This window comes from Lepidochelys kempii, chromosome 1 (genome assembly GCF_965140265.1).
Source record: "Lepidochelys kempii isolate rLepKem1 chromosome 1, rLepKem1.hap2, whole genome shotgun sequence".
NCBI classification, from domain to species: domain Eukaryota; kingdom Metazoa; phylum Chordata; order Testudines; family Cheloniidae; genus Lepidochelys; species Lepidochelys kempii.
The window spans coordinates 56259957-56272993 of NC_133256.1; the positions used below are offsets into that span (position 1 = coordinate 56259957).

At 39.4% G+C, this 13037-nt stretch overlaps 1 protein-coding gene across 4 annotated transcripts in view; it reads left to right on the forward strand.

Moving 5' to 3' along the window:
- Nucleotides 1–13037, forward strand: part of KPNA3 (karyopherin subunit alpha 3) — a 79657-nt gene that overhangs the window by 44752 nt on the left and 21868 nt on the right. For all 4 annotated transcript variants that reach the window (XM_073343566.1, XM_073343537.1, XM_073343548.1 and 1 more), the window contains 7 exons: nt 153–182; nt 272–324; nt 417–512; nt 4969–5054; nt 10198–10284; nt 10671–10840; nt 12013–12057. In XM_073343566.1, coding sequence (XP_073199667.1) covers nt 153–182; nt 272–324; nt 417–512; nt 4969–5054; nt 10198–10284; nt 10671–10840; nt 12013–12057 — 567 coding nt within the window. The remainder of the gene's footprint in view (nt 1–152; nt 183–271; nt 325–416; nt 513–4968; nt 5055–10197; nt 10285–10670; nt 10841–12012; nt 12058–13037) is intronic.

Here is a 13037-nt window from a genome sequence, read left to right on the forward strand (position 1 = left end):
ATGGACAGAAAAGGGAAATCCAAGCAGGTACAACTCCAGTGAAGTAGTGGAGTGGCACTGTTCACCATCATTCAGATGTTTAGTCGACAATGTTTCAGCATTAAATGTCATTTTAGTAATTTGTTGCTAAATGATCTCTCTTTCTTTTCAAGCAAAATGTAACACTAGAAGCTATATTGCAGGTATGTTAAACTTAATATCTACAGTTTCTTGAATTCAGAATTTAAGTCTCATTTGATGGATTTCTGAATTTTTTATTTGTGTATTGCAGAATGCCACAAGTGATAATCCTGTGATCCAGTTGAGTGCTGTCCAAGCTGCAAGGTAAAAAAAAAAAAAAAGCAACATGTACACAGTTGCGACAAAAATTTTCCTTAATGAAGTTATGTACTCATCTGTCTTATTTAATTTTACAGAAAACTGTTATCGAGTGACAGAAATCCACCTATTGATGACTTAATAAAATCTGGAATTTTACCAATTCTGGTCAACTGTCTAGAAAGGGATGATAAGTAAGTATACATTTTTTTCTTTTCCACCTTTCCTCAAGTTTTATGATTAAAAGGCAGCAGTATTTCAGATGCAAACTTATGACCATGTCCCACGTATGCTGTGGCAGAAATTCCACAGCAACATTGATCTTGGTTGCTGCACTCTTCGCCTGGCTGCCTGTTTCACCAGCCTACACTTTTGGCTCCCTTCACTCTTTCTGCAATATGGACTTCAGCTCTGGCTCCACTGAACACTACAGGGAGCATGTGCTGCTATCTAACTTCTCTTTATAGGGAAAGCTGGAGAACAAAAGGTAGCTGCAGGCAAGTCACAGCAGGGCAGAGTTCAGAGGGATATGGTGAATTCCTTTGCACCTTAGAAAAATGCCAGATTCCACAATCACAGAATCATGGAGTCCATGGCTCTGATTGGGGAGTTGAGGCAGTCCATAAACCCTCAGCTATTTTTTCAGACTCTCTTCACTCTCAGGCAGGCATCACTGCATTTGTTTACACTCACTTTGAGTTTTCAAGGTTACTTCTGCAACCATAAATTAGAAACATTTTTAAACGCAAACAGATTTTGGAGTTCAGTTCTGCAGCTGCAGAATCATAGAATACACAAGGCCCTGCTTGTGACTTGCTCAGCAAACCATCTATTATAGAAATGCCTGGTAACAATTTCATAATTAGTGTTGCATTATAAAATAGGCTATCAGTGCCCGTTTTTCTGCAAAAGTAGATGTCCAACCGGTGTGACATTTCACACAGTTCATTTTTGTCCTTTGAATTTTCAGTGTAGTTTTTATATGGCTTAGAATCATAGAATCATAGAATATCAGGGTTGGAAGGGACCCCAGAAGGTCATCTAGTCCAACCCCCTGCTCGAAGCAGGACCAATTCCCAGTTAAATCATCCCAGCCAGGGCTTTGTCAAGCCTGACCTTAAAAACCTCTAAGGAAGGAGATTCTACCACCTCCCTAGGTAATGCATTCCAGTGTTTCACCACCCTCTTAGTGAAAAAGTTTTTCCTAATATCCAATCTAAACCTCCCCCACTGCAACTTGAGACCATTACTCCTCGTTCTGTCATCTGCTACCATTGAGAACAGTCTAGAGCCATCCTCTTTGGAACCCCCTTTCAGGTAGTTGAAAGCAGCTATCAGATCCCCCCTCATTCTTCTCTTCTGCAGGCTTCTTCGTAAATTTGTAGTAGGGAGTCTTTGAAATTGGACTCTGGATGAAATTTTTCTTGGGCAGTTCTCTTATTGTGATCCATATCTTTTTAAATATTGTCTACAAAATTTGAGTAGGGATATAGATCTGATGCAGTAGGTAGTTAAAAAATTAAGTTGGAGTTAGGATCATTTTTAGCTGCTCTTCGTGTTATAATTGAAAGTTTATGCACTGTACATACAGACCTGACTGATGGGGAGAATAGGGAACTGAGTGCACAGAAGCCTGATTGATGGAGGTTGGGTGCACGTAAAACCTCCACCAGAAGCCATGATTTACTGTCACTTTCTCTTACAACAGAAGCGATTATGCACAGCTATTATCTGTTAGCAGATGCTCTTTTTGTGTCCACAATACCCATTCTTTTCCTACACCACCTCCAATTAAGAATGAACGTTATCTAGGAAGCTATTTCACAAAAAACTCCAAGAAGCAGTTAGGGTTACTACCTGTGCAACATACCTGAAACAAATCAGTGAAAGCAAGGAAATGAAAAGTTAAGTCATCTAATAATACATACTCTGTACTCCTGCACCCACAGGCACACATCTTACTATTATCAGAACTACCATACCATGCTCTGGAACCTTAATTCTGCCCCCTTGTATAAATGCTAGCCCTCCATCACTCCCTTTAACCACAGTCTACACACAACTCTTTGCCAAACTATTACTGTGTATTTGGCTAGACACATGTCAGATGCAACATGTGTGGTCTCAGGGAAAATAAATACATACACTCTATATACACTCATATTCCTAATTGATCCACAGAGCTTCTTTAACAGGCTTTATTTATATTCCCCTGATCTCGTTGGTGGAAGTGTGATGGCATTTTACTGGCAATCAGTGATACGGGATAGACCAGTTCTGTGATGCTTTTACACTGCAGTGCTCCTGTGACAAATTTATTCTGCAACTTTCGTCCTTTCATTAATCCCAACAAATGGGGTCCGTTGTAGGTGTGCGCGCTCGCTTGCTCTCTCTCTCTCTCTCTCTCTCTCTCTCTCTCACTCACATAGTTGCCAGGACTGTGCTTTATATGACCAGACCATCTGTTTGGTCCAGTTATTCTGTAATTTAGTGATCATAAATGAGCTGTTTATGTTAGGCCATCCAAAGTAGTCCATCTAGAGATGATTATTTCTAAAAATAAGTCAAAGCTGAAACTGTGCTATGTTTATTTTTCTTCCTTTCAGATTTCTTCTTTTTGAAAATAAGAAATATGCAAATGTAAAAAATGAATATAATATATATCTAATACCTTCTTGATCAGCAGCTCTCAAACTTTAGCAACCCGAGGACCCCCATTTTGATCTAAAATTTTTCATGGATCCCCAAGTCGGGTTCTAATTTTCCCCAGGGGTGCTCAACCCTTGCTCAGTCCCAGGCCCTGGCCCCACTCCATGCCTTTCCCCAAGGCCTCACCCCCACCCCACCTCTTCCTGCCCTTACCCCTCCTCCTCCCCACCTCTTTCTGCCCTTCCCTGAGCGCGCCCCATCTCAGCTCCTCCCATCCCCCTCCCAGCGCCTTTTGCACACCGCTGAACAACTGTTCCTTGGCGTGCGGGAGGCACTGGGAGGGAGGGTGAGGAGTTGATCAGTGGGGACAGTGGCCGTGGACGTGACTCACGGACCCCCTTGGAGCTGGACAGGACTCACAAACCCCCTGGAGTACCCTTGTGGACCCCCAGGGATCTGCGGACCCCAGTTTGAGAACTGCTGTTCTAGATAACTTACAGTATTTTACAGTGAAATTACCAACACCGTGTTAGCCAATGCAACCAATGTTTTTTCTACCACTTATAGAAAAAAGCAAACTAAACCCCACAATCCCCACTGAAAATGTGGCAAAACCAAGGACCCTTGCATCTTGCTTTCAAACATTCACTCTGTTGCACAGAGAGATTATGGGCATTCCATAATGGGTGTTCTGAGAGCAGCCTGCTTCTGTTTCCTCACGCTACTCTACAGGACAAACACATTGAGCTGACCAGCCCTAAAAGACTTCAGTTGCAAGTTAAAACCTGAAATGGTCTGTATGATCATTTAAGATGTTACATGACAGTTAATTTTCTCCCCTGTATTGTCAGTATCTACTTTAACTGTGTACAAACTCTTGTTTTTGAGCCTAACTCTCCCCCCAACCTAACAACTTCGGACTGAATTTATGTAGTGATTTCAACAAGGGCAGGAGGGATTTGAAGAAGTTTGGTTATTTTTCTGGTATTTGCTCCCTGGGCCCTGTCATGGGCTACAAGAATTGCAGAGGCAGCACACTCATCCCTTGGGGAAAGATAATGGACTTCTCCAACTAATTAAGGAGTGACATGGCAGGGATGGAATCCCTGGCTAGAAACATGGTGATCAGTACAATAAGTATAGCATGTGTGGTGGGGAGGAGTGTTGCAGATCTTAAAGATATGTAAGACAAATGCCTGCAGGTTTTGGAAACGGCAAATACAGTCCCATACTTCTGCATGCTTGTCACCCTCTTGTCCGACCTCCGTCAGCTCCACAGGCCAATCATAGCTGCTTCATGTGATTAACAGCTGGTCCCATAACATGTGGAACAACTAGTGCTCCCTTCCACTTCACTGGAATGTATGGGGTTAGAGCATGCAAAGTCGGAGCAGGCTGAGGAATAGCAGCTCCTGCCCTTCCACTCCCCACCCAGTGAAGATCCCCCAGTGATGTTATCTTCCCCCCAGGCCTCAGATGGGGACAGAGATCACCTAGTGCTGGTCTCTCCTCCCTCCCAAAGCTTAGGGGAAGGGGTATTTGTATCAGCTGTGTGTGTGGTGGGCTCTGCAGTGTGTGTGGATCTGTCAGATATGGGGAGGTGCCTCAGTTGTGGGGGGTGGGGAGGACAGACTCAATTGGCTTGTTTTCAGCAGTGGTAGGTAGTAGATGAGGCTTTGGGAAGTATACTTTCCCCCCCCCCCCCATTCTGGCCTCTGGATGCTTACTAGATCCACCCAAAAAAACCCAACTACTAGTATTTAAAAAAGTCTTGTGTAGATTTTTTGTTGTTCCTTTAAACTTCTCAAGACTTCTGAAATGACTAGTCATATGGTTTTTTTTAACTACAAAGCACAGTGTTAAATTCTGCACTTTCTCTCTCTCTCTATATATATACACACACAGCTAATAGCAGTAGAGGGCAACCATATAATAGCCTAACAAGCACATTTCAAATTACTGCGAGACTTAATTTTGTTTGTTTGTTTTGTTTTTTTACAGTCCTTCATTACAATTTGAAGCTGCGTGGGCACTGACTAACATAGCATCGGGCACTTCTGCACAGACCCAAGCTGTGGTACAGTCAAGTAAGTGCTAAAAGTTGCTCATTTTTGGGATATGTGGATGTTGCTGGGTAAAGGTGAAAAGTGTCTTCCATTTGGAATTTTATATTAAAACCATGAAAAAGAAATTAGTAGAAAGGTGCTAGAAATAATAGTCATGCTTTTGCTTGTAACCCTTAAGGTATTTCCCAACAAGGATTAGTATTATTGGGGGGGGGGGGGGGAGGGATAGCTCAGTGGTTTGAGCATTGGCCTGCTAAACCCAGGGTTGTGAGTTCAATCCTTGAGGGGGCCATTTAGGGATCTGGGGCAAAAATTGGGTATTGGTCCTGCTTTGAGCAGGGAGTTAGACTAGATGACCTCCTGAGGTCCCTTCCAACTCAGATATTCTGTGATTAGGAAATTGAGGCCTGAGTATGGAAGGTTGAAGAGTCATCTTATGAGCATCACAGAAACTGTTAATTCTTTGTCACTCTTAAAAGATATTTCCTGAAATTGAGTGCTATTACTCTCCGCAGGACTAGAACCAGAAGGCTTAATGAATAATTATTCCTACTTTAAAAGATGCTATAAATTTTATAGTTTTAAAAATGCTTTTAAATACAGATAGCTGCGTCATGGTTGCACAGTTGAAGTTAGTCAGGAAATGTAATTGTTGAAGATTTCAAACTGAACCTGTGCTCATGTTAAAGCTGCTATTATCTAGAATTCTTGTGCTCATCATGACATCCTTATGTGTTATGTCATAAGCAGTGATATATGAAGTTGTGTATTTAAGCAGAGTAATAAGAATAGGAAATCCGTACATATGACACAGCCTAATAAATGGTTTCATGTACCTGACCACTGAGAGGCATGAGGGGAACATGTCCTCTCCCAAAATCTGGTTGGATGTCCTGCTCAGCTAATACCTGGCAGGGAAAATGCAAGGGTAGCATCAGTCCTGGTGTCTACTGTACTTTTAATGCGAGGGGAAGGGAAAGTGACTCAGGTGTCAATAGCTATATTTAGTTTCAGGAGAGAAAATGAGAATGAAAAGTGCAATGTCTGGAGCTTCTGCTGTTTCCACAGGAAGAGAGGGGGAATAAGAAGCAAAACTGCCTCTGAGCTGCTGCTCTTTTAAGGGGGATGGGGAGTGAGGGAACAAAGGGTGCCTTGCTGCTGTTGTAGAAGGAAAGAGGCTGTGCTTTTATTTTGCTCTAGCCTAGGTACAGAAGGAGCTAGGAGGCTGCTGGCAATCAGAAGAGAACACCAGAAAAGGGGCAAAAAAAAGAGATGGGGACGTGTAATAATTGATTATTTTAAAGAGGTGAAAACAGGGATGATTTTATTGATTTTTAGAGGGGCAGATAATGCATGCAATGTAATTTGGAAGACAGCATTAATTTTGTTTAGGAGAAGAGATGCATTAATTGGCTTGGTGGGAGAATACATTTTGTGGGGGGAATTTGGTGTGGAGAGATTAATTGAGCTAGAATTTATTTATTTATGGGGCAAAGATATGGAGGGAATAGCTGACTAGATGTGACTGAATGTGAGGTTGAGGGGGATGGGAACTGAAGGATTTGAATTACTTTCCTGCAGTTTGGCCTGTACCTTCCAGAGGAAAAGGGGAATGAAGGGGTAAAAATGGTAACTGTAAGCTTCCCCTCCCTGCCTATTTCCCATGAGCCCAGCTACCCTTTCAGCTGCAGCTTGTGTCTCAGCAGCCATGTTCATTTCTTTCTTTGCATTTTGGTGGGGGGCGAGGGTAAGAGGGTGGTAGCTATATTAGTCTCATAATTAGATATTTTCAGCAGACGGTGGTGGTTTAGCCACAAGCTGCAGCTGAAAGGCCAGCCAGGCTTGTGGCAGACAAGATGTAGAAAGGAATTAAGTCCAAGGAGTCTTTTTTTTTTTTTTTTAAGTTAACAAATATATTCAGAATATCAAAGAAAAGGTGTTTTTAACTTTCCCTTGTCCTTCCACTAGGAACTGCTTTTCATAGTCAAAAGGTACATTGCATAAATCCCTCGATCAATTTTTAATATTAAATTAATGAGAGAAAAAAGGAAAGGAACATAAACTCTGGCAAGTCAAGTGTAAAAGTACATTTAGGTAGGCAAAAAAAGAATTTGAAGAGCAACTAGCAAAAGACAAACTAATTTAAGTACATCAGAAGCAGGAAGCCTGCCAATCAGTGGAGGCAGTGGATGATCAAGGTGCTAAAGGATCACTCAAGGAAGACAAGGTTGTTGCAGAGAAGCTAAATGAATTCTTTGCATTGGTCTTCATTGCAGAGGGTGTGAGGGAGATTACCACACCTGAGTCATTCTTTTTGGATGATAAATCTGAGGTACTCTCCCAGATTGAGGTATCAATAAAGGAAGTTTTGGAACAAATAGATAAATTAAACAGTAATAAGTCACCGGGACCAGATGGTATTTCACCCCAGAATTCTGAAGGAACTCAAATATGAAATTGCAGAACTACTAACTGGGTATGTAACCTATCATTTAAATCAACCTCTGTTACCAGATGACTGGAGAATAGCTGATGTGACACCAATATTTTAAAAAGGCTCCAGAGGCAATCCTGGCGATTACAGGCTGGTAAGCCTAACTTCAGAACCAGGCAAATTGGTTGAAACTGTAGTAAAGAACAGAATTATCAGACATACAGATTAACACAATTTGGGGAAGAGTCAGCACTGCTTTTGTAAAAGGAAGGCATGCCTCACCAATCTATTAGACTTCTTTGATAGGGTCAACAAACATGTGACATGGGTGAGCCAGCGGATATAGTGTACTTAAACTTTTAAAAAGCCTTTGACCAGCTCCCTCATGAACTTCTCTTAAGCAAAGTAAGCAGTTATGGGATAAGAGGAATCAGTAACTGGTTAACGGATAAGAAACAAGGGGTAGGGATAAATGGTCAGTTTTCACAATGGAGAGAGTGGTGCCCTGTAAGGAATCTGTACTGGGACCAGTGCTGTTCAACATATTCAAAAATGATCTGGAAAAGGGGTAAACAGTGATGTGGCAGATGATACAAAGTTTGCAGACGATACAAATATAGTCAAGATAGTGAAGTATAAAGCTGACTTTGAAGAGCTACAAATGGATCTCACAAAACTGGGTGACTGGGCAACAAAATGGCAGATAAATTCAGTTCTGATAAATTCAAAGTAGTACACATTGAAAAACATAATCTCAACTATGCATACAAAATAATGGGGTCTAAATTAGCTGTTACAACTCAAGAAAAAGATTTTAGAGTCATTGGGTTAGTTCTCTGGAACATCTGCTCCATGTACAGCAGCAGTCAAAAAAAGCTAACAATGTTAAGAACCATTAGGAAAGGAATAGATAAAATGGAATATATAATGCCAGTATATAAATCTATGGTACACCCACACCTTGAATACTGCTTGAGTGCTGGTCTCTCCATCTCAAAAAAGATATATATTAGAACTGGAACAGGCACAGAGATGGGCAACAAAAATGATTAAGGGGTATGGAATAGCTTCCATGTAAGGAGAGATTAAAAAAAACAGGGACTCTTCAGTTTGGAAAAGAGAAATGCAAGTTTAGAATTTGCAGTGTTGTCAAAATTGCAGAGAAACCATAAAATCCCAGGATTGCACCTGCAGTTTTTCCTCATGTCTCAATGCTAAAACAGCTTTTTCAAGGATTTTGATACTATTCAGTGAGAGAGTTCTCATGCAAATTATCCCAACAGGCTGTTTGCTGTCAGGCTAGACAGAGTATATACAGTGATTTTACAAAAAGGGCAAGACTTAGATGCCAACTGTGTGTGCTCAGTGATTTTTCAGTTACTACTTCTTCAATTGTCTTTTTCCAAGTCTAGTAATGTCTGTAGTCCTTGGAGTTATTTCCATTCCGGGTGTCAAACTTCAGCTATTTTTGCTCCAGCTCTATTGAAAATAAAGTATAGTTAAACTTTACACTTTTTTGTGGAAAAAACAACAAAAAACCCTCTAATTTTGTTCTTTAATTACTTAAACAGATTTTTGCAAAAATTCACCTTCTGTTGGAGGGCAGATGTGAAACATTTCATCCCACTTCTAAAAACACAAAAGTTGTGCTATCAAAAGAAAAAACACTTACTTGATCCTCCCCAATCCAGACATGCTGGCTCCGTGTTCCAGCAGAGTTCTTTCATTGAGCCATTGATTGTAAAGAAAGGCAGGCAAGAATATTCCATTAAAGTAGGACCCGGTGATCCAGGTAGGACTGAATGTCACAGCACCCTAGGGAAGTGAAGTTTTTAGGTGTCAGTGTGTTAGATGTCCCTCATATCTGTTGAGCACTATTACTAATCTTGAGGCAACTTTAACAAATTCATTTGCAGTTCGTCTTAACTACGTGGAATTTTTCCATAGATTTTGTTCATTAAGCTGTTCAAATTTTTTGGTTTACTACTACCTCATGTTAAATTATCAATAATAAAATAATTGTTGTGTCCACTAATAATAAAAATTTTAAAAAAATATATATTGCAAATTTTCTATTTAAAAACTCACTTTAATTTTCTTAGCTTTTAGTATTTTAATGTTTATAGCACTCACAAGAGAAAATACTAACTCATTCACCAGCTTATTAATCAGTTTTAGTTTGCCTGATGGGACTACATGATAAAGTATGATAGTGTGCAAATTAAAAGTTTTCCATTGAGACTCCTCATGCTTTCAAGGAACGGGTTGTGTGAGGCGAAGTGGATGCCTCAGGGGGAATAGTACCAATATGAATTCTTAAAGAGGTGGTTTTTCCAGGTCATGGTTTTTGAAGCACATTGTCAAGGCAGCATGGGAAGCTTATGTTTGTGCTCTGGTTATGCACCTGGTTTGTGGGTAAATAGAAGATCTCAATTTCCAGGATGCTGGACTTTGTACCTTTAACTTAAAATTTTGTTTAAATGTATTGACTCCCACCTTTTGGGAGGGGAGGGGAGTGGAGTTTAGGTGCAGGGATCATTGTGTAACATTTGGTTATTTTCTGAAAAGAAACATTTTTGAGAATTTATGTATAGTGCTAACTTAAATTGTGAGGTCTTAATGTCAGGCAAAGTTATGGAATTATATAAATGTTTAATAGTAATAGACTAAAATAATGTGTACAGTTTCTTTTGTGTTCCACTAACAGAGCCAAATCTTTTCATTCTATAGATGCAGTACCCCTCTTTTTGAGACTGCTTCACTCACCACATCAGAATGTTTGTGAGCAAGCTGTTTGGGCTCTTGGAAATATTATAGGTAAGTGTTAACTGTATTTTCAGAGGTACTTGAAATTAAATCAGGGGACACATAAGAATTTTAGATTCTGACTTTTGAACATTGGCATTACCATATGAGACTATGTTTCCTCTGTATTCTCTGGTTTCATATAATTTTCCACATGGCAAGAATCCATATGTATATACTAATTATTAAGTTTGGAGAGTTAGTGACTTCATTTGCCCTAAGAAATTTTAATATAAATTTTATGCCTCCTAAAATATTTGTATTAAACAACAGCTTTTGGTACTAAACTTCTGGTGAGGAAACATAGAATATCAGTATCCCAACATAAATCATTGCATACATTTCAAGGTTTTCCATCTTTAATGTAATTTTTTTTAAAACAATTTTCATTTCTGTAGGTGATGGTCCTCAGTGTAGAGATTATGTCATATCACTGGGAGTTGTCAAACCTCTTCTGTCCTTCATCAATCCCTCCATTCCCATCACCTTCCTTCGGAACGTCACATGGGTCATTGTAAATCTCTGCAGGAATAAGGACCCCCCACCGCCTATGGAGACAGTTCAGGAGGTAAATAATTACGATAGGACTGATTTTTAAACCTTATCTTTGGGCTATAGGACAATTTTTTTTTTTATGCTGCTGTATGTGCTACAAAGTAATGCATGTTTTATGATACTGCCTGGTATTAATTACCAATTAATAGAAGTATCAAAGTGGTCTATTTATGTAATCTAATTGGAGGTTATAACTAAGCTAATTTATACCATTTGAGAGGGTGAATACTCACTAATTAGTCTTTGGAAAATATGTTGAAATAGACTGTTAAAAAGTGAAGACTGTAGAAAGTGTTAACTTGCAGAGTTAGTTTAATTTGCAGTTTCATACTTCCACCAAACGAGACTACTACAGACATGGTTCTGTACATACAAATAGCTATTCAAATGAAATTACTTCTAATTATGTGAAATGTAAGTAAATTAGTAAGTGGATGTGTCATTTTAATATATATTTTAAGTTTTGAGTACTTATCAAAAATATATAGTGTCAGTGATATGTCCCCATTTTAAAACGGAAGCACCTGAAAATACTTGACTGCCCAGATATATGTGGGGAGGGGGATGCAGACTTGAAGACAGTTTCTGCCAATTGTAAAAAGAGGGATGCTGTTTTACTGTGGGTCATACTACCAACCTATTTAAAGCTCTACTTTGTTTACAAATATATTTTGATGTCTATAGTCTTTGAAGCAGTTTGAAGTATCATTTTAGTGCAAAATGAAATACGATGGAACTTCAGAATTGAGAGACAGTACAAGCAGAATACTTTGGTTTAAAAGTGAGAATTTACCAAACAAGAGTTTATGTATTGTAGTAAGAGTGACTTCGCTCTGGCTCTGCACAAATGCATGGAAAAAAAAACAACATTTTATCTTGATCCTAGTAACTTCCCATTAAGTTTGCTTGTTTTCCCTGAAAATGTTCTCTTCTCTCTCACTCTCCTTTAAAGTATAGCACTGCTGCAACTTTATTTTGCATTTGTACAAAATTCCTCCAAAATATTTAATTTTTTTATGACGTTTGACTGAATGCCATTTGTTAGGAAACATAGGTGTATAATACATGAATAAATCCTCAAACCATACTGTTCTACATGTCCTACTGTAACTTGCTTTTACACAGCTGGTGTTACTTTGTGATGGACAGGTGCCACTTTAATTATTGATAGTTTATTTTTTTCAGATTTTGCCAGCATTGTGTGTTCTTATATACCATACAGATATAAACGTAAGTAAAAACAAGACAAATACCTTAAAATTTTGAGTATTTGGATATTTTTTCTTTGTTTCTCCAGAGACAAAAATGTTTATGGATTGTATTTAAATGGTAAACTTGTTTTGTATGTTAACCTGAGTATAATTAAGTAAACACACTACTGTCAGTATTTTCATAATGATAGATTCCGGTCAACAGGAGAGTAAAAGGGGAAGCACAAACATTATTTCTGAAATTTAGAACCTTTTTACCCTTTACATAGTAACTGTGTACACAGAAGTTAACTGTGTAGGTTGCAAAGTCAAACACTTGAAATTTGTGAGATGCCAGATTTACGTTTGCCTGTGCTCCCTTAATTCTGCCTCTTGAGTGTCCAGTTTATGAAATGTACGGAGCACAAGTCCGATGTGAAATATGTTAGTTATGGTCATGTAATTAGACTGTATCATAAGATATGCAGAAAGAGGCAGAATTAAATTTGCAAGGGCGGCATAAATCTGGCCTAAATTTCCTAACTTTTGAGTGCTTGACTTTGCAATCTAAATAACTTAACCTAGGAAATTGTCTACAAAAACCTACTTTTTAAAAAGCAAAGAGGTAAATTCTGTTGTGCAACTGAAACAATCCATCATTCATACTCTTTAGGATTTGAATACCAAACCTTCAGCACTGCAACACACACTTGAGCTCCAGAAATAACTACATTACCTAGCCACAGGACACAACTGCTATGCCAAAGGGAGGAATGGGCTGCTGGGGCAATGTGCTGGGTCTTAGGAGGAAGTGTGGCTCTCTTCCCGCCCCGGGCTTGGGATAGCTCCAGTTTCTTACCCCTTTTCGTGCCCCTGGTGGAGGGTAGGAGAAAGGGGACATTAGGGCTATGTGTTGAGTCTGGGAGGTGGTTCAGCAGTCCCTAGCACAGTGTGATGTGTAGGTGCTGCTGCTGTTTTGACAATGGGCCTGGCTCTTTTGAATGTTCGTGTTCAGTTAAT